This window comes from Acyrthosiphon pisum, chromosome A1, assembly GCF_005508785.2.
Source record: "Acyrthosiphon pisum isolate AL4f chromosome A1, pea_aphid_22Mar2018_4r6ur, whole genome shotgun sequence".
Taxonomy (NCBI): domain Eukaryota; kingdom Metazoa; phylum Arthropoda; class Insecta; order Hemiptera; family Aphididae; genus Acyrthosiphon; species Acyrthosiphon pisum.
The window spans coordinates 128,718,320-128,746,222 of NC_042494.1; the positions used below are offsets into that span (position 1 = coordinate 128,718,320).

The following is a 27,903-nucleotide window of genomic DNA, read 5'->3' on the forward strand; positions in this document are numbered from 1 at the left end:
TTTTGTTAGTAAATTCTCTGAGTGCTTAGTAAAACTGTTTAAAATTCGCCGTTCAATCTCAATTTTTTATGATTTTCCTTATTCACAATAAAGGAAAACAATGAACAACCACTTGAGTGACAAAAAATTATATCTTCAAAGTTATAAAAAAATTTAATAGTTCTAATCTATAGTAATTAATCACAAAATGTATACTTATCAAAAGAAACCATCTAAACATAAAAATGTATTTATTATGTGAATCCAATATATTATTTATTCGCTTAAAGTGTAAAATAGGTTTAAGCTGGGCAATTTTAAAATATATAAAAATATATTAATAGAGCTTCTAAGTAGGTTTTGTAAATTGTGATTGGTATTATTAAGTAGGTATGCATATTATTTGTATTTCATTTCTCAGAATTTTATCAATTATTTTATAAATATTTCTGTTTTCCACTTTTTAAAATTATCTACAATTTTTATCTTTTTTATACAATTTTAATGGATAAAGGTCTATGAACCGTTAAAATACCAATCATTTTTAACACCATAGGTAGTATTGTTATTTTTCAGCTTAATTCTGTATTTTAAATGATGTTGTGCAGAAAAATCATTTAAGAGTACATCCAATATATTGTAATTAATACATGGCTATAATATTATAAGTTCAAACTAAAAAAAAAAATTTTAAAATAAGATAACATGACATTTTTTATTTATTTGAACAAAGATGTAGTATTTTTTCACAGAGAATAATTAACTGATTCCATTATTTACGTTTCCTCATTAATATTTAATTTAAAAACAGGAAAGTTTAGGTGATGGCTCTGCTGTACATTAGGTGTCAAGTGTACCATTCATGCCATTTAGTAAGTCACTGTAATGTATATTGTGTTAATAATTTGAATTCATTGATAAATCAATTCATACAAAATTCGATATGGTCTTGTCAGCCTATATATATTACTCTGTATATTTTATGATATACCTATTTATATTGCTGGCTAAGTAACTTATTTTACTATCCGTAACATTAAAATAACTTTAGCTGAAAATATTGCATTTAATATATTATTATTTATTATTATGTAATTATTGTTATAATTTTACATATTTTATATTATATGGTTATTAACTTTTGAGTTTATACCTACTTACCGCAGCAATAGGTCGGTGGAATAAATAGGCAATGTCATGAAATGTACCTAGCCTCTAAATGTTTTAAAAAATTAATTTTGTACATAAAATATAATGATAAACGTAAAACTTTCAAATCCATATGTTACATTTTTTGAATTACAAAAAAATAACTAAAATCGTTATTCTTCTTTTAAATATCAAATTTCGTCCGAATTTGAACTTAATGTGTCAATAAAATAAATTGTGTTTATATATTTTTAGATTTTTAGGTTCTAGTATTGATTCCTTCTAAAAAACCTTCTATTCAGTTTTCAAGATTTAACTGAATTGAACGTTTAATTCATTTTTGGAGAAATAAAAAATACTAAAAAAATTTCTATTTTGGCCTCTTAAGTATACGAACTAGATCCAATTTGATACCAGAAACTACCCCCAAAAATGAAAATGAAAGTATTTTTTCTACCTCAAGTCGCGAATAAAAAAAATCACATCATTGTAAAATCATACACTTATTGCTCCACATAAAAATCACACATAGAATCTAAAAAGTAAAAATATAATATTAGGCCTCCCTATTTACAATATGTTGGTATAGTTGTTAATTTAAAATAATAACTAAAAGTTTAATAAGAGGAGTAGCTATAGCATAGTGGACCAACATTTTTAGGGGTTTCCTCGCATGCCACTCCACTTAGCTGTAGAATTTAAACTTTAAAATACATAATATTATAACTAACTAACTACTCGTTATTATCAGCCTGCAGCAGATAGGTATAGTCAAGTATTTGACACGAATCGAAATCCGGAAAACGGACGAAACTCTCATAGCTATCGTATAACAATTATACGAAAATTAATATTGTAATGTTGTATTATAAATTATAATATATATACTATATACCGCCGCATTCGTGTTTACAGGGCAATTCAATCGTGCGTCTCAGCGGATATTCATCACACCGGCGGCAGCGGCACCGGATACAGCCAGTACCAAAGGGAAGACTAATCATGCGACAACACAGGTAATAAACAATAATATTGCAGTTGGACGATGGTTTAAATCGGTCGTGGCGATGCCATTCTCCCGTCTGAGCGATTTGAGTGGATTAGTTTTGAGCGCATGGGTACACTATAATATATTATTATATACCTACCTCCGTTTGCACTCGTCCAGTCGTCCATCGATCCTTATCCCGCCACCTATTCCGGTAATGCGTCTGCTCTCCTCCGCCAACGCGTCCGTGTGTCATCGCCATAAAATGTACAGGCGAAACTAAAAAAAAAAACTAAACAGCCGGGTGAAAATAACGAAAAAACTTTTTCCGCGCCTAGCGAGAAGAAAACGACTGTACGGCGGAAAAACTGTTTTATGCTTTTATCGTCCGATCGGAATAAACGTTAACGCCGTTTTGAATTCATCTGGGTAGAGATGTTGTACAGCTGTATATATTGTATGTAGGTAACTTTTATAAGAGTTTATATTCGTAATTTAATAAATATATATATTATATACATAGCCGGTATATACAAAACGTTTTGTTCCAAAAAAAAAAACAGATTAGGTACAACAAAGCTGTTTGTTCCAATCTCTTGTCTATCTTAAAGAAAATAAAATTACTTTTATTACCTTTTTATTCGGTTATTTGATATCCACGAACGTACAACAATATACGCTAATAATACACTTGATAAAAAAAAAAAAAATCACGTCGACATAAATGTTCAACGGTAATTATTAATAAAACACTCCTATAATTATACAAATTGTTCTATTTTCTTGTACAATATCTCTAATACGCATTTGAACTTGACACTTATTAAAGTTTACCTACTAATTTAGTTTTCTCAAAAAAAATATTAAATTTAAATTTACTTAAAAAAGGTTTGATGTATAGACAAGTACTTGCGACACTTATTAACGCTACAATACCGTGTTTGTCGTATATAAATAATAAGATTAGTAAACTTATAATGAAGCATACAAAAACTAAAGGTATTAAGTACTCCTATTTAAACAAATTTGTAAAAATAAGTTTGTCATAATTAAGGTAACACGCTATACACTACACAGGTATATATTATATTTATACAATATTGAAATCAAGACACGGTTATTATAGTTGTCAAATTTAAACTGATAAATACTCAAACAAAAATATAAATTACAAGCATGCACATATTAATATTTAACTTATTCTGGATACAAACTGGACAATATAGTTAGATGGTATTTCAGTACTTGTAATTTTTGCTAAAAATCAAAACACGGGATTATTTAAAAGATTTTCTAGAAGTAGGATTTTATGTGGATAATCACTTAGTATAAGGATGAAATCCAATAAGAATTGAAAATAATAGTACATTATATTAATATATTATGTTTAATTATTTTTAAATTAAATTAAATTAAATTCAAGAGAATATTAGGAAAGAGGTAATGTTAGTGGGGACGCTTTCGAGCTCCGAGTTGGTTTTCACTCAACAAATTTGTTCTCAGATAGTCCATAGGTTATATTCAAATTTAAAATTGGTCTCCGAGTGGTCTATAGAAGTTTAGGTAAGGTACGAATAAATTGGTTTCAACAAACTTTCATTAAAATAATTAACTTTTACAACTATTGTTGTAACCAACACCAGTTTCCTTTCTATTTTACACACGCAGTGTTTAGAATAGTAGGTATTCCATATAACACTTAAAATAATATGTAGGTAGGTATAAAATATTTCAACCCAATACAGAAAAAGTCTAAATTCCTTGAAATAATTAATTATAAAAAAAATTATATATGGTAGGTATTTGCAACATAAATTATTTATAAATTACAGGCCCAAATTTGGCAGTCGTTCAATGTTTTTACCATTTCACCAACAAACTTTTCCTTTTCAGCTGTTTTTCTTGACTTAATTGTGTGGTTCTTTGTTTTAGATATATATTTCACAAATTCACAATAGATATATTTTTCAACTGATAAAAAAAAACAAGAAAAACATTTGAGTGGAAGGAATACAATTCCGAACTGAGTTGTCCATCAAATGAAACGCGAAAGTTGTTTTTTTTATTCTGGAGTAGATTAAAATTCTGCCCACATTTTTGGTAGACTATGGCAATCGTATGGGAGCCAATTCGAACAGTTGATGTTTAACATTTTTTTCGGGAACCGATTCGTACTCTTTATTTTGAACCGAGAACGAATATTCCGTATTTCCTAAGCGGATACTATGTGAAAGGGTATATAAAATTAAGACTGTGTGGTGTGGTGAGAGAAAGATAAGAACACGATGGTAGTAATGCGCTTTTACAAGTAATTACACCGAACCGGTCGTTATGTGTAGTAAGGTTGTGGTCGCACAACGGGGTGGTTTTCTACCCTTTCGTTTATTTGTTGGTCACTGTAACTCCTATTTACTCCCCCCAGCTTATTGTTTTTGTTAAAACACAAGACGTTTGTTCTTCGACTATATTTTATTGTATAAATATAATAGATATGTATAATGTATTTATACGAGTTAATTTACAATAACGTGTACATAGTTACGTATTTTTATGACTTTCCATGACCTCGTGTGATTGTTCGTGTACATTAGAAAAAGGTGGATTCATTGGCCGATACTCATTAAATACGATACGTATTTGCCTATACTGTGTTTATTTCTCCCTTAATATTATAAAGGTTGTGTGACATGGTTTTTGTGTGCATAATTTATATGATTAATGACTGTGATATTAAAATGGACAATAAGTTCAATCATCAGGTCGTGTTGCTGTGTTGAGAAAACTATAGAATACAGTGTCGTTTCAATCTATTGCATTGATATACTATGTGCAATCCTACTAAAGAAATATTCTATAACAGTCTATAATCTTTTTTTTTGTGTCTGTATTCATAATATAGGTACCTATATGGTAGAAAATTCTTCGATCGTCAACTTTGATGGTGGTTTCTGATAACAAATTAGGTCTAATTGGTACTTTTGCATAGTTAAAAATGTAATGCTTTATTTTTAACTTATTTTTATCTTTATCTTCAATATTCCTATTGAAAAAATAGCTATTGGATTTGAAAAAAAACATATTTACAAAATAATAATTATTAATTTAAATTTTCGTTTATTTGCTGGTTTTAGATGAATATCAGAATTAATAGTTATTTCGTTAAAATCTGTCTTTATGTAAAATCTTCACACAAACATTATATTATAATTTATATTCAAATAATTGCACTGCGTATTATGAAAAATATCCATTAATTATAATCAAAAGACTTGATAAAACATTTAGGACGACAATTTAAGCTAAGACGTTTGTCAGTAGGTATAATAGTACTAAGTATGAACCTAACCTAACATAATTTCAAATAATAATTTACTAACGTTAATTAATAATATCATTGTTCAAAAGAATAAAAAAAAAAGATGAAATCCGAGTTTCCTATTAAAAAATACATCGAAACCTAAAGAAAAGCTTTTTATATTGTTATATTCCTTGGATGCAAAATTATATTACCTACAATCGCCCCTTTTTGTTTTTAGTCTTTACCCAGTAAAGTACTTTTTTTCAAATCCTGAATCAGCGCAATAAAAAAGAAAACGTATTTCCAAAAGAAACATGACAGTAAAGTAGATTTATTCACTTTTTTTTATGCAAACATGTCAATTGATTTATAATAAACTAAAAATGTTAAAATATGAAAAAGCAGCAAATTACTTAATATATTAAAATTTTAAATTAAAATAAGAATATGTAATTGTCGGAGCTTAAAAATTCCAGTTTTTCCTTATTTTTTTATTTTATTCCTGACCCTTTTGAAAATTACTGGGAATTTTTAATTTTTGAGTTCCCAAAGTACCAACCCAGACAGCATTTTGAAATTATTATATTATAAAAAATATTATAACAACATTATAATAATATTATAATCATAAATAATATTATTATAATATTATAATCATAAATAATATTATTATAATAATATTTTTAGTCGAACATTTGCTGTCTGGGAATTAGCTCGACTTTCCTACCCAAAAAGATGCTAAAAAAAACCATTGTAAAATCAATACATTCATCGTTCCATTCAGAATCTAAAATATTACAAATTGATTATATAATAATGAATATTTTAAAATGTAATGATAAAAATATATACAAATCAAATAGATGTACAGATGTACATACCTACATCAAAATATTTATAATTTTAGAAAAACCGTATAAAAGAAACTAATTACTTACATTGCAATTATTGATTGTTATTCATTGCGGTTATCGCTGTACGATACTAGTATAATACTACTATATTACTGTACCTACGGTCTTAGCGGTTATATTCACTAATTTGAAAGCAGTATTGTATACATGTAGTATTATTTGGCACGCAATGCATTACTTAAAAATTATAGTATTTATTTAAGTTTTCAAACTATTTTTTGGCGTGAACGGAAATTGAATATTTTTAATTTTTGGCAGAAACGAGTTTTGTTGGAAACGGATGTCGGCCAATATTATTTTGGTAGAAATAAGTATCTACTGCATTTTTTAATTATAAATCTACCTGCAATCATTATTGAACATACGACAATAACTAAGGTACTACCTAGTACCTACGTCGTGTTATATATTGTAATATAGTAGCAATATTAATAAAATAATAACAATTCCTTTGATCAGTCCACAGGAACGATTATTCCGACTTACTTACCTGACACATTATTTTAAATTTATCAAACACAAAACAACGTGTTCAATAATATACTCAGGAACTCTTTAGAAAGCTCTTTTGTTTAATATAATAAACACATACGCTTGTAATAACATTATCAAAACTTTGAAATGTTTTTAATGTAAATAATTTCATTACCTGTTATGTTATGAACAACAAAAAGTAGGTATACCTTATGAAGTGTATTTTATGTAAATTAGAAACTTTCTTCGTTGATCAAACATTGGGATAATTTTTCTGGTCCACATATAAAATTCAGTATTTAGATTTTTATAACACACTGGAATATTTTACATACAAACAATTGTTTTTATATAAAATGTTAATGAATTAATTCATGATTTAATACAGTTGAATTCACTTTTGTGTGTTCAATATACATTTTTTTAATGCTTATTTTACATTTACATGTACTATGGAGTATAGCTTATAATAAGACCTAAAAAATATAGTTTTTTTAGAACAAACGTTTTAATTAAAGAATAAAATAATTATGAAACAAATAGAAAAACTACTAGTATTATACATACCTAATTATAGTATTTTTAAGTATCCGACGAAATATTTAAATTACACAATATGACAAAATAAATATATATTTAAAAAAAAATTTTTTTTACCAGGTGAGTTTTGTTACCCTCAATTATGAACGTCATCAGAACTAAAAACGTTACTTTTATAGTTTTATGGCAATATGGCATGGAGAGGTGGGGCCAGTGCAGTGTCAACCAAGTTTTTACTTTTTAATTTAATGTTCATAGATTGACATTTTTTATTGATTTTATTGATTCATATTGATTAGATATTTATTTAATAGAAGCTAGAAACATTTAGTTTTATAAATAACCTGAAATGGTCAAATCAATGGTAAAATTTTATCAAATACATTTGTTAATTTAATATAGCATATTGATTAATTAAAATTAACTCTGTAAGATTAAGTATTGACTAAGCATCTACGTATAATTCATAAATACTTTTTCATTTCCTACCTATATGAAAGAAAACATGTCACAAACAATACTTTATCAGTTATCACTAATCGGATAGGGAAATAAAAAATAGAAAAATGAAAATATTTTGTCCCTTAACAAATTCCTGCGGACGCCCTTATTGCCGTCCACTATTTTCCCCTCACTATTATTTAATTTATGAATTATTTGAATAAATAGAACGATATTTGTGTGTTTTGTTTTAACATTTAACTAAGTTAAATAGACTACCAACTTGTACTAAATGTATTCGTATATTAAATATAATAAAACAGTATTTTAATATTTAGTATGATTCCATTCTAAGTACGTTTTTATAAAAATCACTTTCTTTATTTGTATTTATTGCAGAATACTAAAAATATTAATAAACCTTTTTTTAAATTTAATTTAAGAAAATCTACTATCTATGTAGTTTTGCATAATAAGTAGGTTTGATAAAAGACATAAAAAATATACTTAACTGTGAGTCTTAAGACTAGGGAGGTTACCCAGTGGTAACACTTTACAAGGTAAAATCAGTAAAACGTTATAATTATTAAGAAAAATATTATACCTTGTATTATGATGCTCAGGGTTTTAAATAATTAAAATTGTACAATAATAGATTTTATTTTCCTAAGTTTTAAATTTTTATTGACACATGTATATATTATATTATTATGAACGAATAATCAATGATGTAATACGGCATTATATCGGCAATGATAAAAATGTATATGGTATTTATAATTTAGGCTAACATGAACTCTGCCGATTTAATGGAGTCAGACGAGAATAAAAAACTAGGGCCAAAATGTCGGAGCCAGCAATTCTATTCCAAACAAGATATTGTAGAACAGTACTGCCTAAGCGATAAGCAATTACAAGTATTAAACAGGGTTAGACAGCCTCCAGCGTTATTTGGGTGCATATCCAGTCACAGAGTAAGAATATTGATTATAATTGTAAATACTTCTAAATATATTTATTTATTTTTTGTATGAATTCGTATTTTAATATGATTTTTACGTTTTTATTTCAAAAGCTTAAAAGATTAAATGTCGGTAGAATTTATTATTTCTTAATGTTTAGTGATTTATATATTTATCGTAGCTATAAAAAAAAAACATAATCATAGAACACATATTTTTAAATATTGAGAGAAAGACGTATTGACTGTAATAAATTATATACTTTTTTTTTACATTTTCCAGGAGTCGTCTTCTTGTGGTGCTAGGAGCTCACCAAATCTGTTGACCGCCTGCGTTCGGCGACGAATACCGAGTGATGAGAACCTCCAAGACCTGTACAAGCGACTGCCCGCAGACTGCGCTCCATATTCACGGTGGTCGAGATACCATCACTGCCATCCTGACGTATTCCCCGTGCACCACTGCCACCAATCGGACTTGGCCGAAGCACCGCTACCACCACCGTGCCAACGATCACCGGCTGCCAGACGCCACAAATGTTGGCCCCCCGAAGACGAAGTAATATGCCCATGATAATATTTTTATCATAATCGCGATACACTACTAAGAGAGTATGATATGAAAACAACCAAAACATCAAAGATAATATTTAGGTTGTGTCAACTATAGTGGCCTGTGTTGCCGATGATTATTTTCAAACAATAATTAATAAAAAATAATAGTAATTAGGTTAAGAGTCTTAAGACTTAATATGATATGACAACAAGGAAACAGTTTACAGTTTTTTATGATATCTTCATATTATACGAAAGAGTGTTGTGTAAATAATGTGAATGTCAATTTTTTTAAACAAAAACCTTAACTAGAATAATATGATATAGATAACATAGCATATTTCATAATGTGGCATTTGTTATAGGGTTGTCCACATAGGACGTGTCATCCAACTTGCCACAGGCGGACCGCGGGATTCGATTGTCCCGAATTCCATCCATGTACGCCACACTATTTACCTCCTCCTCCACCTCCACCACCGCCACAGCAATCGACTTCCAGGTAATTATACATTTATACCACAGTTTACAATGCTAAACATGCTCATCGGTGTAAGTAAAATCTTACAACTACTCAACATAATATCTAACCGTGAATTAAAAAAGTACCAACTAAACAAAAACCTATAATTTTGGTAATACCTATCAGGACAAAAGACAAAGTACTAAACTCAAAATTCCAAAAACCAATTAGTATATAACGTTAAGTATAGTGACGGTTATGTTATTAACTTGTTTGATGAGGTTATATATTAATTACCTAATTCATACAAAATAAAGTTTTTACTTTGATGTATAAATTACTGGACAAAGCCTACGAAATAAATAAATTAATTAGATTAACATTTTATTAAATAAACTATATATTTATTAAAATTCATCGATATTTGTAAAAATTTATAAAAATGTTAACTATAAATTTATAGTTTAAGCATAACAATGAGTTAAAAAATTACCCTGTGTAATTATTTATACACATTACACATGGATCAGATATGTATGCCAGGTAAACTTGACACTAGGTGGAATTTTTCATTTATAATTTTTATAATATTGTTATACATCGATCAACCGATCATTTAGCGACACACGGAAAAGCACCATGTTCTGATAGTTTCAGAAAAATACATTTTTAATCATATGGAAAGAGGAGCAAAAAGATGAAGTAAAAATTCTGAGCACGTCTCTGTGTTTGCCTATTTGATTTACCATTTCCTCTATCACTAAAACAGTCACTATCTATGTATGTACTATCACGCTATTTAAATTCAGTGAATTGCCATCGTTCGCGTTTAAATAATAACCGCATTTGTCTGCACCGGCAGTCAGCATGATCTTATTTCATAGCAGTCTCTATGAAATAATATATTTAAAAAATAAAACAAAATTGGATACCGTTTGAAAGACAAATTTATGGTGATGTATCGAAATTGCCTATACAACGCGCCGGCCGATGCTGAAAAAATCCAATTACCAAAAAATTTGCATCCAGATTTTTCAGATTCGTATTTATTTTGGTTGCTATTATTGTTTTTACAGTGAACATTGTACATATAAATTTAAAACCATGATATTTATATCTATGTTCAGAATTTTCCATAGTTACTAATATGTTACTACTTATTTTACATATTATTATATCATAAATACATAAGTTATATTGTATGCTTCATTCATTCATTACACACACAAATATTAACACAAAAATATTATAAATGCTAACAACTAACCGACTGAAATTTAAAATTTAATCTCATTTCACACTCTGGTAATTCTTTTTGTTAATACAATATTTAAAAATGTTAAAATTAAAAACAAACAATTATTAACATAAAATAAATGTGTATGCGGTACAGAGGTTTTTTGAAGCATAACCCCAATTTTATTATAATTGTTATTAATTATTTACATATAAATATTTAATTATGAATTATAAAATATTCACCAGTCGTATTAAAAACCATTTCATATTTGTATATTATATAAAGAGGTAGTGAAATGCTTAAGGTCTACAATTTTGATAAGTAATATAATATTGTAAGCAAATTTTAATAATACCTAAATCAATGAAAATATTTAATATTAACATTTACATTTTACATAAAATTTTAAACTATTACAAAGATTTATATTTTACTATGTGAATATTAGATAAATATAAACAAATTCAAATTTTATAATGATATTTTACCATGTGTATTTTTAGAATGAGACATGTCAGTTTTGCCAGATCACACACTGTGACCTCATTCGACAATGTTTCTTTAAAATCAGCCAACAGTAGCAAATCGTTAGAAAGACTAATTGATGGTAGAAAAGCTCCAGAACCAGTTTCCTCGGTTGAATCTCCAAAAATTATTGTATTAGGTATTTACACGCACTAGCATGATCATTTAAAACCCAAAAACAAAAATCTTAACTGTTATTATTATTAATATTGATGTCGAGTAAGTAATCATCTAGTACGTTTGTGTGATACAGAAAAGATAAAAAGAGCACAAAAGGTTCAAGCTACACAAACGGACGGAGCAAGAGATACAAGTCCAGCAACGCCACATAAAGTTAAATCAGTAATGAAAAAAAATACACAACAAAATGAGATACCGAAATCAATTATTAGGTAAAGTAAAGCTAATATAGCTAATATTTTCATCGATGAATATTGAACTTTTTTATCGGCATCGCTTTTATATAAATTCTATATTGGAAAGGTAAATAGGAACCTATAGTCAGTTGCGTGTATATAAAAAAAAAAATTGGTGTTGCCAAATGATTTTATACCAACCTTTAAAATGTCCTATTTTCCTTCTACTAACACCCACATTCACCCATATTTAAGGTGTTGCCTGAGTAACACTTAAATCCTATGGTACACGCCACTTTAACTAGTTGTTGCATAATATAAATATAATGTTAACGATAACACAGCATATATTATTATAAATTAATGTATGACACACGAGTTGATATATCTGTAGGTTGGATTAGATTAGATTTTATATAGTTACATACAATTTATAATAATGAAATGGATACTATTATACTAAACACGATGTCCAATTCATCATTCTTATCAGTAGTGGATCCAGAAGTCACCCAAGGGGGGGGGACGAATTTAAAAAAATTAAAGTGTCTTTTTGTTTAGCCAAATATTATAATAGAAAATAACGTTAAGAAGACAGCCTTATGGGGGTGGGGTGAAAGGGCGTTTGCCCCCCTTCGTATCAGCCACTGATTTTTTTTAATCATTAGCCCTTATTGTGTTTTTACCACTTCATGTCTGAAATGTTTTTTTTTCGTACCCATATCCGATATGAAATTATTTATTTCAAATTAAATACCACTTTTTTTCCTGATTAGCCGACGACAGCAGAGGTGGCTAAGTGTGAACAATACTACTGCTAAGCTATATACCACTTAACATAATTTAAAATTATAAACGTTTTGAAAGAATTGAATTAATTTTTAAGGTTATACCTGCTTTATAATTTGATATAATAATATTTAATCTCCGATTTCGTGCATATACACAGAACATATTCAATGTTTATATGAATATTAGATATTATAATATTATAATGTACCAATTAGTACCTAATTAAACATCCATTAATATATTATACCACAGGCCATCGGAACCTCTCATTAATGAGATACTAATTGACTTTGAGCCCAAAGATCCTCCTTATCGGAAGCAAAACAAAACAATCTTACATAAAACCGTGTCAGACGGTGAAATTTTAATCGGTGAGATAGCAAGATGCAGGAGTCGAGAGGATGTAGAGGCATCGGTGTCTGATGGTGAACAATGCTACAAAAATTTGGTGGCTGCTTCTTGCGTGAGTATAACTATACACCATATATAATTTAATAATAATAATAGTTTACCCGATATTTATAAGTCATAACATTTATAGTTATTTTCGATAAACGTTAGCTATTAAATAACCAGAATCTTAATAAAAACTATAATATCTATTGCTAATCACTTTTAAGTTTTAACTTTAGTTAATATATAATTAAAAACGAATGATATAAACTATTTATTCAGCTAGTTATTACTTATTAGTTAATAAGCTATAGGTACCTATATTTAAAACATAAATATAATATTTGTGTTTTGAATAAGTTTAATTTTATTTTCCTCGTACGTTATCATAAATTATCATATTAAACACAATATATGTAAGAACCATAAGATATAATTATATAATATAGTATGATTAAACAAATTTAAAATAATAAAATTATCCAATGAAAAAATAGTTTTTATTCTTTCTTTTACATTGATAACTGAAAAAAATAACGCTAAAATGTATTTCTAGACTGTTGAAGGTTCTTTGGAGAATTTTCACGAAAACGAAAGCATTCTTTGTGAAGGAATTTATAAGTCTAAAAGTAGTGTTTGTTTATCTGAGTCACCAAATAAATGTAGAGCAAAAACACCATCATCTTCAAATGAACAAGAACCAAGTGATCTATCTCAGACTACTGTAAGTAGAATTCAACCACAAAATAAGTGTTTATAAAAATAAGGAAACTCACTCTGTTGTATACCTAGCAGGTGTCAAGTGTACTTAATCTATGAGTTGGTAATTTATATGGAAGTGTTAAATTAGTATTCAATGATAAATCATTTTACATGATGAGAAACGATTCTGAGTGAAGAACGTCTGTAAACCTAACATTATTTTGTTTTTTAAATCATTGTTTTTATTAGTAGTATTAACTATACTACGCGCACGTTCCTTTATCTCCATTAAATATTTGATTTAATGAAACTTGTTATAACAATATTTAATTTTATTATTGTAAATACTTAAGTGTTATTACTATCTTTGTTTGTAAAATATTATGTTATAAGCAATAAAACTATAACAGATTCATTGTAAAATTATACTATAATATGATTAAAAAAATCTGAGTTCATCCCATCCCTACAATTGGTATTTAAATACCACTTAAATTCAATTATTTTTGATATAACTACCTTGTTTAAACACTAAACAATTTCAGTAAATATACAAATTTTACCCATATAGTTTAATAATTTATATTAGGGGAGCCAACAAATATGTTGTTCGTAAATTTCATCAAATTAAAAAAAATAGGTACCTTTCCGTTTAGTTTTCCACCGTATAATAATTAATAAATACGAGACTTGATTAAAATTAAAATACTTCAAAATTAATAAATGCCAAACTACCTGATAAGACGTATTTGGGCATTATTAATATTTAAATAAAAAATGTACAATAATAGGTATTTATTGTTTTCTATTGAACTCAAAATACTTGTGTTGGGTGTAATTCACTTAATAAAACACTAATATTATTGCTTAGGTCTTGCAGTTTGAAAGTCTATCCAAGAAAACAAAACTAAAAGAAGATAACTTGTGTGATGTAGTACAAAAGAAGATAATAAGATACACCGATCTGCCATTGAAATCTTCAGACCTGATTGAACAAGGGAATGGTCAAAACAGTTTGGGAACTAATTGTCCGACGGCGGTGGAGCCGTCTGAAGTTTCAACTTCTACTGAAGATTATGTAACAGCTACAGACAGTGCTTCTTACACCACTACCCCAACTCAAGGCCCGTCAGTTACGAGTAGTTCATTTGACAGTGAATCTTCTAAATACAGTTTGCCTCATCCTATGTTTGATCACGACGTAAGTGTATCGAAAAAAAAAATAAATACGTAACTAAAACAGATATGGCTGTTATTTACAGACTACGCTTGATCCGACTGACCCAATAGATGAAGAACTCGGAGACGGCGAAGATTCAAGTGATGACGAAAGCAGTACATCCGGAAGGTACATATTTTGTTTCCGTTAGGTACTTCAAAAAAAGTATTATTGATAATATTTCGTTGTCTTACACGTATGACTTCTTGGTTACTTAACATTTTCCATACATTTATCATTTTATTACTCAATCTATTATATGCATGACAAGCACACATTTTCTATACTTCAAATAATATACTTCCACATTTGATAGTTTGATTTACTTTAAAGCAATAAAAAAAAACCAACACATTACATTTCGATAGTGAATAAACACGATCACTATTTTAGTTACAGCGTGAAGTGCAGTATAGAGGATAATAGGAGTTCTGGTTCATCAGACGAGAATACAAGAATAAGACCGAAATCCATCTTAAAATTGGCTAAGTGAGCACATCAACGATAGGTTGTAATAAAGCAAAATTCTAGACAAGAAAATAGAGCTTATTAGGGTCCGCTCGTTGCAGGTCGTTAAGCATAGAATTCTTACCTTAGGTCGCGATTGGAGGTTGAAGAATAACATACATTCAGAGTATATAAATATTATATATATATATATATATATTGTACATAATATACAAATAATATAAAATATCATGGAAATGCATGTGTAATGCTTAGACAATTTCAAAATCAATTATCGCTTACTGTGCACTACTCTATTGCTTTTATTTACTTATACTAACTATTTGATGCATTTTATATATCCATTTGTGAAACAAACTTATTTTCGTATAATTAATTTATAATTTTAGGTCCATACCAAATAGCAAACCAAAATCTTTAGAAGAATCAAATAAGTTGAATAATCCAGATCTAATTTCAAGTAATGGCTCATAGATTAATTATTTTAAAAATGAACTAAGTACTATAAAAATTGAATATTTTACAGGTAATCGTATAACAGCCAAATACCATACAGATGATTCTAATTCCAATTTAATTAAGGTAATGACTTTTAAATTATTTATATTATGCTTTGAGTTAAGTTTGCTAAACAAAAGTTTTGTTTTAGAAGTTGATGGGCAACGGTTTTGCGACTAAAATATCACAACCTGTCTATTCCTCCGACGAGTCTTCGAAAGCGCCAGAACGACGTAGAAGGCCAAGCCCTAGACGAAAAAGTATAGGAGCTGTAACAATAATTAAGTAAGTTAAATAATAAAATGTTTATGAAGTATTAATACTAAAATTTATTTTTAGCTCTATTGATAAGAAACCTTCGGTAGTAAATAAACCAGAAAAACGGAGGGAGTCGCTTCCCGAAATTCTTAGAAAACCACAAATAACTCTAGATACTATGGAAAAATCAAAAACTGAATTTCACCTAGAAGACAAATCCAAATGTTCATTACAAACAAAGTCGTCACAAATGAATTATTTATCTCAAATTAATAATTTGAACTTGAAGACAGTGAGCGCAGAATCTCTGCGTTCTATTAGCCCAGGAAGTGATTCAGTTTTCTACAGTGAACCATGCAGTAGGGTATCATTATTATCTAGATGTACACTATGTAATACCGAAGTTGATGTGGATTATACTAGTAATACAAATAGTGATATCATAAATATTGTTAAGCCACCTGAAGGTTTTGGGGATTCTCCAGAAGAACCCCCTAACACGCCTATAAAACGATTGACCAAACGATATCGTTCAGAAGATAGAAGAAGAAACACTAGATCAGAACAGACTCGAGCTAAGTCTGAAGAAAGAGTAAAACATACCAAAGAAAAGGGAAGGTAAGTAAAATATAAAATATATTATAATGTTTTGGTATAATATGTACTCATTGTAGGCCAATGACTAGATCGACCAATGTAAGTATGGAAAAATTAAATGGGAGTAGTTCTAGCCTTCATTCAGATGACGATGATTGGTCTGGCGTCTATACAACACCGTTTACATCTTTCTCGTGGGTATACATAGACGAAATAGAAGAGTTCTATGTATGGAAAAAGCCTTCGGATTTGCCAGGTATCAAATAGATGTACCATGCATTCATATTTATTATTATTTTAATATTTTTTTAAGATTTGAGAAATATATTTAATATTTATTTATTTTTTATCCTAGACATTAAATGTTCCCCTGAGTTAAAACGAAGAGATTCAATTGAATCCACATGTTCAGAGCACGAGTTCCGAGTAAAATACCAAACAATCACGCACAGAATGGTACACAGAAAATCGAGTTTAGAAATGTTCAAAAGAATCGCTTCAAAATCGTTCGGTATGTTGTAAAATGTCTGGGTATTAAACGAATATCGACATGGTGTTTAAATATTTACAGATAGCGACGAACGCTTGATGGTAAAACGCGAATCTGGAGAGTTCGGTTTTCGTATTCATGGGGCTAAGCCGGTTGTAGTGTCCGCAATTGAAACGGGAACAGCTGCAGAAAACTCTGGTCTCCAAGTGGGTGACATAATTATCAGCATCAATGACATGTGTGTTCTCGATGCGTCACACTCGGAATTTGTCAATGTTGCACATAGTGGTTCTGACGTCTTGGAATTGGAAGTCGCCAGGACCTGTGATATCCTTACACCAGTGATCGATCCGTCCGCAATTGAAGACCGTATTGTTATAGCCAGTAAACTGTGGAAATTTAGCATCGGAACGAAAAAAATGAAAAACTGTTGGCAGCCCAGATATTTTTGTCTCAAGACCGATAATTGTCTCTACTACTATAAATCTGCGTCATTGAAACGAGTACGTTTTCGAAGTCGCCCGTAGTTCAGTTTATTTCAGTAGGTGTTAATACATTACTATGCCTTTAGGACAGACATCCTCTGGGAGCACTGAATCTCAAAGGTTTCACCGTAATGCAGACATCGGACACGGGAAGAATGTACAGCTTCCGGCTGGAAAGAAAAGACCACAAGAAAACAAGGTTACACATAGCAGCGAACAGTGCAGAAAACGCGGACCGCTGGATCGAAGCGCTCAGCGAAGCTACCAAATCTCCAGTAAGTATACAGTTGTCACTTGTCTGCAATGATATATTTGATCTAAGACAAATGGACATGGTCGTTACTCGTATGGACGTTAAAAAAAATAAAAAATACATATAATAAAATACTCAAAGATTAAAATACGGTAATAAATAAGTGCTACATATATTTTATTATAATAGGTACGCCAAAAATATATCAGTATTAAATTATTCAAAAATTTAAAAACCATAACACCTATGTACAATCCAAATTGTCCTTACGTCCTAATGGCCACGTCCATTTATCCCTATTCGCAATATGTTACCATGTCAGCAATAGTCAAATATTAATATAATATTATAATATATATATATATATATTTGTCACGCTTCTTACAGTCGATGGAATGGCTCGACGAAGATAACTTGAAATCTGTGGTCACCATCGATCCGCAATCGGACTGCCAGGGTTTCCTCTCCACGTTGGTACACCACTGTGGAAAATCGTGGAAAAAATACTACTGCGTTCTTAAAGGTGCTAGGCTGTATTTTTTCGTAGACAGCGTAACCCGATTTGCCAACGGTATAACTATTATTCATTTATTTATTTATTTGTTTAATAATATTTTTGAACGTTGAAAGTTATCGTGTTTCTTAAATTCACAGGAATGGCTTGTCTCCACGGTTACAAAGTACAAAGTTCCGTTAACGCTAGCGTAAGGAAATTTGCGTTCGAGCTTATACCACCCGACTTGTCATTTAGATATTTTTATTTTTATACAGACACCGAGGTTGACAAAAGAAGGTAAGGACAAAAATCACGTGATGATAATTATTGGATTACCAATTGAAATGCATTATTAATAATGATGGGTACCTAATAATAATCGTATATTGTCTTGATTTATATTAGATGGATAGCTGCTCTAGAGTATAGCATAGATCGTTGGATAAACGTTTCATGATAATATAACGGATTCAACAAGTGTTTGTCAGATCAATTCCAATAATGTAAGTTTTATGTTTGCATTAGCCATTAGGTGTTAGGTAATAACTAATAAGTATTATATTTATTGTACAAAATTAGTAAAATAATCTAAAAGTTAAATTTATTATTGCTATTGATATTTTATAGTTTAACATTTAGTTCATTATCGTTTTATGCATACGATGTATACTTAACTCTAAACATCTATGTAGGGGGTGGATGTTGTTGTTGTATCCCCACCCCCTTCAAGGCGGGAACTGCAGTGGGGTCCAGGGGTCCGAGATAGAGAGATACATAGAACAAGTTTAATGCTTATACGGTATGCCGTTCGAATGTGGTCCTTCTAAAAAAAAGATGACACGGCGAGCCCTGCAACTAATGCTACACGTGTTAAACGGTGTAATAAATTAGTATGTAACATGATATATGATGGATTATGGGTGTGCATATTATATTATTATTTATTGTGTGGACAAGTCCTGGTGTCATTTAAGGTTGATTAGTGGTTTTATATTATTATAGTCTAAAAAGAAAAGGTGTATATTGTATACAATATTACTCTACTATTTTATACCTATACATAAATGTTATGTGAATACTATTTTAATTCACTCACCTCGCTCGCAGTATTGTTCAATATAAAGCTGATATTATATTGTCTCCATGCAAGGGTGTCCGCAGGAATTTTTCAAGGGGAGGGCAATATATTTTTTTTTTTACATTTTTTATCTCACTATCCTATTAGTTACCTGTAAAGTATTTTTGTGACATATTTTCTTTCATATAGACCAGTGGTTTTCAACCTTTTTCACATTGTGGCACACTTCATCTCTTACAAAATTTTCGCGGCACACCAATACATATAAATATATAATTATAATACGTGAAGCATATGATGAAAATTATAAAACTAGGTATTAATAGATTTATCGCGGCACACCGGTTGAAAACCACTGATATAGACAAGGAATGTAAAAATATTTATGAATTATACGTACATGGTTAGTTAAAACTTAATCTTACAGCATTAGTTTTAATTAATTTTTATGTAATTTTAAATTATCAAATACATTTTTTTTAACAGATAAATTGTTTCCGTTGGTTTTATAATTTTAGATAGTTTATAAAATTAAATATTTCTAGCTTATTCAGTCATTGGTACCACAAACTTGAAAAGTTGTAACTATTGTAGGTATGCCATCTATGAACATTTAATTTTTTTATCAAAAAAGTAAAAACTTGGTTGACACTGCAGTATTGCACTTGGTCCCACCACTACATCCCATAATCTATAAAAGCAACGTTCTTAGTTCTGACTCTGAATCGATTGTAATAAAGATCACTCTGTAAATTTTTTTTATTTTTGATTTAAAAAAAGTTTATTTTGCGATATTTTATATTAAAACGGTAATGATTGAGGTTAGGATTATAATACACTTTGCATTGTTTTCCAAATCTACGCGTTACTCATTTGATAACATACCTACATTAAATTTTTTTTAATTTAAGGTAATTTTCGCATTTAAAGATTTTAGAGCATTTTGGAGTTTTTTCTCAATTTAAATTTAAAATTTTATTTTTAAATTTTCACATGTTTTTATATGATTTTTATAATAAATATATGATCTAAAGTCTAAACCTATAGGTACAGAAAAAAATAGTTAATTTTTAGATTAAATAAGTAGTCTAAATGATAAGTTCTGCCTGTGAAACTTTTCTACAATCATCTAAAAGTTTAAAATGTATATTAGAATTTATATCTTTAATATTAAAAATAAAAATAATTTAGTGCACCATTAAAAATTGTTAGGGCATTTTCAAGTTTTTTTAGAACATTAAAATCATCAATTATAATATATAATAATCAACCCAGAAAAAACCAAGGGAGGGGCAACTGCCCCTACTTGCCCCCCCACCCTTGCGGACGCCCTTGTCTCCATGGGGTCATGTTCGCTGAGTCACTGCGGCGTATTTAGATATATTATAATATATAATGTAATTCGATTTGTATTAATAAATGTATATATTCACTAATTGAACTAATAAGATGGGTAGGTATTGATAGATATTATGTACAATTTTTCTTCGCTCTTTTTATTAAATTGAAGTGATTCGAACACTGTTTATGTGTGATACCTTATACGAATTGTATCTGAACTGTTATTAATTATAGTGTGATGTAAGTCTTATATTTCATTTCTAATATTATAATAAGATAGTTTACTCATATATTACTTAAAAATTCAACTATAAATCATCTTAGATTCTAAATAATTTCTATTATAAAAATGTGGAAATTATATTTATCAAACTGGGGAGTGACTTAGTGACCTAACCGTATTGTTCACGTCGACCATAGATACATCATTGTGGTCATGAATTCTAGTTTTTTAATTTTTCCTTATTAGTATAACCCAATAAGGTAACATCATTATTTTCATAACCTACACAATAATTTTAACTAGATAGGTAGGTATCTAATATTGTAAATCGACTACCTACTTCTACGGCTATGTATTCTATGTTACGTGAATAATAATAGTAATAAAATATATCGTTTTTATTTTGTTTTGAAAATACTCTTTTGGGTCGATGTAGTCTGCTAATATTTTTTTTATTTTTTAGGCTTTTAGCCGCTGAAACTAATTATTTCCACTTTCTCTGTTCTTCGATATGTTTCAGTCTGCTCTCATGAAGCCAGCCCCCAACAAGCTGTATTTCTAAAAAAATGTATAAGTACTGTTAAAAACAAAAATATAAAAAAAAAATCATTGACATTTTCTGAAAGCTATGACTTGCCCCCCTACCCCCCCCCCCCAAAAAAAAACCTTGTCTATGGAGCCGTCCCTGATTAAAATGCAGTTTTTTTATTGTCTACTTACCAAATGTATAATAATTGTTTATTGATTTATATTTTCCAGGGCAGAAATATGAAGCTAGCTTGTGATATCATTCTTACATTTATATTTGGACCATTACAACAACATAAACAGCGTAAAAAGATTTACTTTAAATACTTCAATATTGAAGTCTATATTATATTTATTATTTATGTTTATGACTAATAAACATTATAATTTTATCTATATTTTCTATAGTTATGTTTACGTAGATAGACCAACTGTTATTAAAATAATTTTTAAGTTTACAATGGCAGGATAAAAATCGGTGCAATTTTTAATTTCCAACTGTTTTAACTATCACATATACTATGTCATTATATTCTAACAAAATAGTTATTCTATTTGTATGATTTAGAGTTTATTATAAATATATTTTCTCAAAAATTAAAGAGTTAGATGAATGTATTAGTTATGAATTTTCACTTTGATTCATTTACTTTGTATTGTTAATAGTTATTACTATGTGTACATAGACTAGAGAATAACACTGTTGAGTGTTGACGTTCATTGTTCATTTGTGTTTTCTTAGAACATAATAATTATTACTTATTGTGAGGATGTTAATAATTGTTCATGAGTGGTACCAATTTAGTATTTACTCTCGAATGACTTAATAAATAAGATAAATTTATAAAGAAAATCTAAATATGTAACTGTACCAAGGGACAACAAAATAACGACATACTTTTATTTTTTTTTCATTTAGGGTCTCATTGGTTGTTCCTAATTTGAAATAACTTGTCAATTTTCAAGTACGATTATTGCACTTAGCGTTTTACTGTCATGTATAATTGTACTTATGTATAACGAATTGAACACATTTAAACTTAGAATTTTAAAAGTAACTTGTATTTAGGTTTTTATTTGGATAACTTGTATTATTTATTCTATCCACAGGGTGATCCAAAAATCAGTCTTTATTATAGACTTGTTCAAATCTTATGGATTTTTCAGTGGCTAAATGTACTATAATAGTACTATCTTAGAAGTAATCTGATTTTTTAATAATTCAATCGCATCAGTAAAAATGATAATTACTTAAATAGATTTGTTTATTTTGTCATTAAAATACTACCGATTTCTCCTATTAGGTATATTATATTTTAACTATTCTCCACTTCCATCTTGTATGTATACCTATATTTTGACTAATTTGTACAAGTCATTATTTTTAGTTACCCACCTAGTATTTTTAATTAAAAAAATTGACTGAACGGTAAATCAATGTTTCAAACATAAATTTATTTTATATTATTATTATTTATTAATTATTATTATTATATTATTACTATTACAACTTATTATTATAATTATTATATAATGTTATAGGTATTTATCTTTATTATTGTAATATAATTTATTTATTAACTATTAGCGTAAAAAATAATTTAATAGATACAAATGTTTCACTACCTATTAATTTTATTCATATTTGTCGCCAACATTTTTAATAAAATTGCTCAATAAAAAAAAAAAATGTGTACACCCATTGGACAGTAATTTGTAAAGAAACTTATCTACAACAAGCATAGGCACAAATAGAGGGGAGGTACATATTAATGTAAAAACATAATACAACTATATTATACTGAGTTTAAGAAACAGAATAAGTCCTATTAAAAAAATAAAACAACTAATATGGTGTTTGCAATGATTAAGTGTATGATGTATAATATAAATACATTTTTGAAAAAAAAATTCTTATATTATATACAAAATTATTTAAATTATATTACAGATGTTAAAATTAAAAATATCAAATTCAGTACCCTAAACTATGAAAAAATATAAGATTAAAGTGTATTTTCCTTTTTTGTCATTTCTAAACATTTGCGAGTGGAACCAACATATTGTATAACAGTTCCACATCTATTATCATACAGAGGATCAATTTTTTTTACTTCATTCTTCCGCTCAAAAAACATAGCTGTCCCAGGTATATATTTCCATTCGTTAAAATGAAAAATCTATAAACAGAAGTTAACAATATTGAATATACATAATAAATTATTATATAGGTACCTATAACTATTTTTATTTATCCTTAAAAAATTCATATGATTTAATCATGTTTAAAATATATAATTGGATGTTTATAGTCTGTAGGCCTAACCTACTTATTTTCTATCAAATATAAATACAATATTGTTAACAAAATATTCGGGTATTACTCAGTGGTGTATTTAGAATTTTTTTAAGGGGTGGATAACAAGAATTTTAGCTTACAGAGCTGTAGTGTGCGTAGTGATGCCATAGTAGTAGATGTGCGCTTAATAACTTTTTTTTTAAAGAATAAATATCTAAACTGACATAATATCAATAAAGTGCGTTCATTTGGATCATTTACAATCATAAGTTTGATTTAAAAACTGAAACGTATGATCAATATTAAAAAACTTATTATATTCTCGAGAAATTCCCGAAACTATATTCCCGAGATTTTGCCCATCACTGGGTGTGCGCTACAATAATTATATAATAGTACATGTATTCAAAATCCATGGGGGTGGATCTTAATCCCGTAAATACGCCCCTGGTGTTACTTACTTAATAGTATCTACTACCTACTATCAATATTTCCAATCACGGAAAATAATATACCAAGGAAAAAATAATGAGGGAAAATAAAACATACTAAAAAAAAAACTACAAAAATATATGAAAGTATAATATTTAAAAAACATGTTCAGTCTTGTGTTGTTATGGAAGGGTTTACGAAATTTAAGTTCAAAGAACCTATTCTAGGATAATCAGTTGTATTTATTTTTGTGGAACTAAAAATGGAACTCAGCAATATAAACATATCCTTCATAGCCCGTCTTTTTACCGACTTCATTGGATTTAAAATTGACACCAGGTTATGATAAACAATTTTCATCACATAACCACATTGGTGAATGTCAATTGTCAACAGACTAAAGTTTGTTCACTCAAATAATAAAAAGTCTACATGGGCAATTGCCTCTTATAATAAGTAATTTCCCCTGCACAATAACTAATCAGCATGTTATTTATAAAAAAAAATTCAAATATAGGTATGTAATATTTAAAAAAAATTATGTTTGAAAAATAAATTTAAATGTTAGAAGGTACCTAGTTATTTTTTATAATTAAAACACTTATAGGTAAACAAATCACCCATTGCACCCATTTAGGTATATAAATAAATATTGACTAACTGATAGATTTATAATAAATCTTTCAATTTTACCATTGATGAGTCGAGTCCACTGAAAATTTCACATTTACCTATTTCTTATGGACGTCATACTGTCATCATAGATCTGGCATGTATACAATGTGAGCTGTACCTATAACTGCTACTGGTACCTATACTTCAAGGGTAAACTGGGAATAAATATTTGCCACAAAGAAAAAGAAAATTAAGCCCAATTTGGACTATAAATAAATATTTATAAGTTATCGGCCCAAATTTTTGCCACGCCCAGGCAGGGATCGCTCAACCGCCACACTAGCCAGTCCGGCCCTGCTACGCTAGGTATGATTTTATTTATTTTTCATACCTAATTAGTTAAAAATATTTAAATTTATTAGTCTTTATAGTGTTGTTAGTGGCCTAAAAAATTTTTTACACAATGATTATCCAAAAAAATCTAGTTAAATGCCTAGCACTTAGAACATGTAAATCAAGAATATACCCCAAGTTAATTTATGTTTCGGACACTGCTGGTCAATCAATATTAAACCCGAATCGCAATCAATTGGATACAAAAACTTACTACTAAACTTTAAAAAAACTAGGTAAGTACCTTGTTTTCAATTTGTAATGCTGGAGAATCAGAGTCCACAGCTATTACTCGTACATTACTGTTTGCGTTCAAAATTGACATTTCATCAGCATTATCCACGACAACATGAATTAAAGTTTCCTCAACAATTTCTTCACAATCCTGTGTGTCTGTTGAATCATTATCTGAATGCATAATAATACAGTTGTATTAATATGTCGTCGTATGTTCTATGCAATTAACAATCTTGTAGTTCTGGAGATGTAAGTACCTATAAAAAAAAAAAAACATATTAATAATAGTTTCAAGATTCGATCCGATGATTGGAATTTCGAATTTGAAGTTTAAGTACCTACCTACAAAACAATTACCCACCAAGGTATCGTTATTTGTTCTAGTCAATTGTTATTACAGATCAACATTTGGCTAGTGGTCATTTAAATGCTAAGAAATTTAGAATGTAACAATAAATAATAATGTGACATTTCTAACTCTGGCTCTTGTTGATCGTTTATCCAAAGGGCCACTATTATTTCTTTATCACGTACACTGAGATAGATAATATTATCACAGCTATAATCAATGGTTATAATCACGGATATAGATACTATGGTTGCACGACGGCCCATATTGGATCACAGTGCTGAGCGGCGCCGAATGTTCTTATCAATTCTGACAAAAAGTCGCGTTTTACTAGCGCCCTCTACAACTACTACTAAGTTACGGTAACCAAACCGGGTTACCTAGCCACGGTGGAGCGCTAGTATGTCGCGACTTTTTTTTGTACGGATACTATGTATGTATTTATGTAACTTGATAAGAACATTTGGCGCCGTCATATTATTGTTCGTTGTGCAACCATAGTATCTATATCCGTGGTTATAATTATAGCCGGTTGGCTCACTTGAGTGATAATATATTATCTATGATTATAATATTTATTATTTACAATTTACGTTTTACCATGAAGCATGAACTATGATTTATATTTTATGAAGACTATTTAGTTTTCACGTTCACAATCCAGTATCCACCCACCACCATCAAATCAAGTCTTATATGAAATAGGTGTTTTATTCAATTAATAAGGAAAAAAAATTATTTCAACATGTTGGTCGGTCGGCAATCAAAAAACATTTTATCCAGTGTAACAAATACAAACATAAAAAGGTGTCTTGGCACAGCTCCTGAAGATTCAGGCCATGCTCAATTTGTATACAATCGCAACCCTAGAAATTTAGAGAAGTTAAGAATCGCTTACAAACCAGCCGGTTACCATCTCGAAAAACCTGGTCGTGAGTTTTGGCATAAGTAAGTATGCATGGTGCTAAAGTTTTGTCAGGTATCATAAAATAGTTTTCATATTCGTGTTATGTATTTTTTTCTCAGACTACAAGTAACGACTAGTAAAAGACACGTGACAGCTAGTGTTTTACACCATACAGGTGTAGTTCCGGTAATGGCAACTACTGCAGAATGGGCTGTACGCAAACAGCTTTTCAGGTTTGTTTATTTTTCTAATACCCAAGTAAATGTTAAAACAAGTTGTAAATATATTCTTTAGATATGTATTGTACCCTGTACATACTTTTACTTTCTAAAGATTTGTATTGACGATGAATCATACAAATTATTTTAATATTACTTGTTCATATATCACTCTATTGTATTGTCTTTTTTAATCATTCATTTTCAATACAATATAATGAGAATAGCTATGAGTATATAAAATTTGATGGATTTGGTTATTTGTGGTTTATTTTATATATATTAATTATCTTTTTTATATTATTATTTAGCACTTTAGATAAAATGGCATACATAACTATTGGAAAAGTGTTAGCACAGCGTTGTTTGGAATGTGGTATTTCTGATATGATAAATACTTATGAAGTTTTGCCAAATAGTAAAGTAAGTATTATTTTCCAATATTATTTAATTTTATTTAACTTCAGTCAATAATTATATTTATATATTTAAATTACAGCTTGAGGCATTACTAGAAAACTTATTAAAAGGTGGTATACGGTTAGAAGAAGATCCAAGATACAAGTCACCAAATCCTTGGGATCAAGAAAGACCAGAAAAACCATGGGAACATTATTAAATCTAATTTAGTTAATTTTTTTTTTTTTATACAGATTGTTTATATTATGCATTCATATTATATTGAATTAATGTATCAAACAAAACTTTATATTTAAGGTAGAAGTATTTTAATAATAAAAAGTAGGAAT

The 27,903-nt window shown here is 28.8% G+C and overlaps 3 protein-coding genes across 8 annotated transcripts in view; 2 read left to right on the forward strand and 1 right to left on the reverse strand.

The window, feature by feature from the left end:
- Nucleotides 1–22,965, forward strand: part of LOC100571391 — a 193,280-nt gene extending 170,315 nt beyond the window's left edge. For 2 of the 4 annotated variants that reach the window (XM_029488291.1, XM_008187358.3), the window contains 23 exons: nucleotides 2,044–2,144; nucleotides 8,569–8,757; nucleotides 9,028–9,303; nucleotides 9,665–9,801; nucleotides 11,506–11,666; nucleotides 11,781–11,919; nucleotides 12,928–13,138; nucleotides 13,625–13,792; nucleotides 14,642–14,971; nucleotides 15,033–15,118; nucleotides 15,383–15,478; nucleotides 15,847–15,917; nucleotides 15,984–16,039; nucleotides 16,107–16,240; nucleotides 16,295–16,831; nucleotides 16,888–17,066; nucleotides 17,166–17,321; nucleotides 17,382–17,803; nucleotides 17,872–18,060; nucleotides 18,426–18,609; nucleotides 18,693–18,831; nucleotides 18,940–19,037; nucleotides 21,936–22,965. In XM_029488291.1, coding sequence (XP_029344151.1) covers nucleotides 2,044–2,144; nucleotides 8,569–8,757; nucleotides 9,028–9,303; nucleotides 9,665–9,801; nucleotides 11,506–11,666; nucleotides 11,781–11,919; nucleotides 12,928–13,138; nucleotides 13,625–13,792; nucleotides 14,642–14,971; nucleotides 15,033–15,118; nucleotides 15,383–15,478; nucleotides 15,847–15,917; nucleotides 15,984–16,039; nucleotides 16,107–16,240; nucleotides 16,295–16,831; nucleotides 16,888–17,066; nucleotides 17,166–17,321; nucleotides 17,382–17,803; nucleotides 17,872–18,060; nucleotides 18,426–18,609; nucleotides 18,693–18,831; nucleotides 18,940–18,991 — 4,013 coding nt within the window. In that variant the 3' untranslated portion in view covers nucleotides 18,992–19,037; nucleotides 21,936–22,965. The remainder of the gene's footprint in view (nucleotides 1–2,043; nucleotides 2,145–8,568; nucleotides 8,758–9,027; nucleotides 9,304–9,664; nucleotides 9,802–11,505; nucleotides 11,667–11,780; nucleotides 11,920–12,927; nucleotides 13,139–13,624; nucleotides 13,793–14,641; nucleotides 14,972–15,032; nucleotides 15,119–15,382; nucleotides 15,479–15,846; nucleotides 15,918–15,983; nucleotides 16,040–16,106; nucleotides 16,241–16,294; nucleotides 16,832–16,887; nucleotides 17,067–17,165; nucleotides 17,322–17,381; nucleotides 17,804–17,871; nucleotides 18,061–18,425; nucleotides 18,610–18,692; nucleotides 18,832–18,939; nucleotides 19,038–21,935) is intronic. The other 2 variants (XM_029488292.1, XM_016806486.2) reach the window with 2 other exon arrangements.
- Nucleotides 22,966–23,138: 173 nt separating this feature from the next.
- ACYPI32014 (uncharacterized LOC100571492) lies at nucleotides 23,139–26,202 on the reverse strand. 2 transcript variants are annotated; one of them, NM_001293421.1, is made up of 3 exons: nucleotides 26,023–26,146; nucleotides 25,688–25,937; nucleotides 23,139–23,884 (listed from the first exon to the last, which is right to left on the reverse strand). In NM_001293421.1, the coding sequence occupies exons 2-3, from the start codon at nucleotides 25,859–25,861 to the stop codon at nucleotides 23,711–23,713; spliced, it is 348 nt and encodes a 115-aa protein (NP_001280350.1). In that variant the 5' UTR covers nucleotides 25,862–25,937; nucleotides 26,023–26,146; the 3' UTR covers nucleotides 23,139–23,710. The 2 variants fall into 2 exon arrangements, with proteins under 2 accessions (NP_001280350.1, XP_008185579.1); XM_008187357.3 differs by having other exon boundaries at nucleotides 23,557–23,884; nucleotides 26,042–26,202.
- Nucleotides 26,203–26,613: 411 nt separating this feature from the next.
- Mrpl18 (mitochondrial ribosomal protein L18) lies at nucleotides 26,614–27,902 on the forward strand. Of its 2 annotated transcripts, XM_029486094.1 has the most exons (5): nucleotides 26,615–26,738; nucleotides 26,769–26,977; nucleotides 27,056–27,169; nucleotides 27,466–27,577; nucleotides 27,654–27,804. In XM_029486094.1, exons 2-5 carry the CDS (start codon nucleotides 26,775–26,777, stop codon nucleotides 27,771–27,773), a joined length of 549 nt encoding a protein of 182 aa, XP_029341954.1. In that variant the 5' UTR covers nucleotides 26,615–26,738; nucleotides 26,769–26,774; the 3' UTR covers nucleotides 27,774–27,804. The 2 variants fall into 2 exon arrangements, with proteins under 2 accessions (NP_001155682.1, XP_029341954.1); NM_001162210.2 differs by having other exon boundaries at nucleotides 26,614–26,977; nucleotides 27,654–27,902.
- Nucleotide 27,903: the final 1 nt, after the last annotated feature.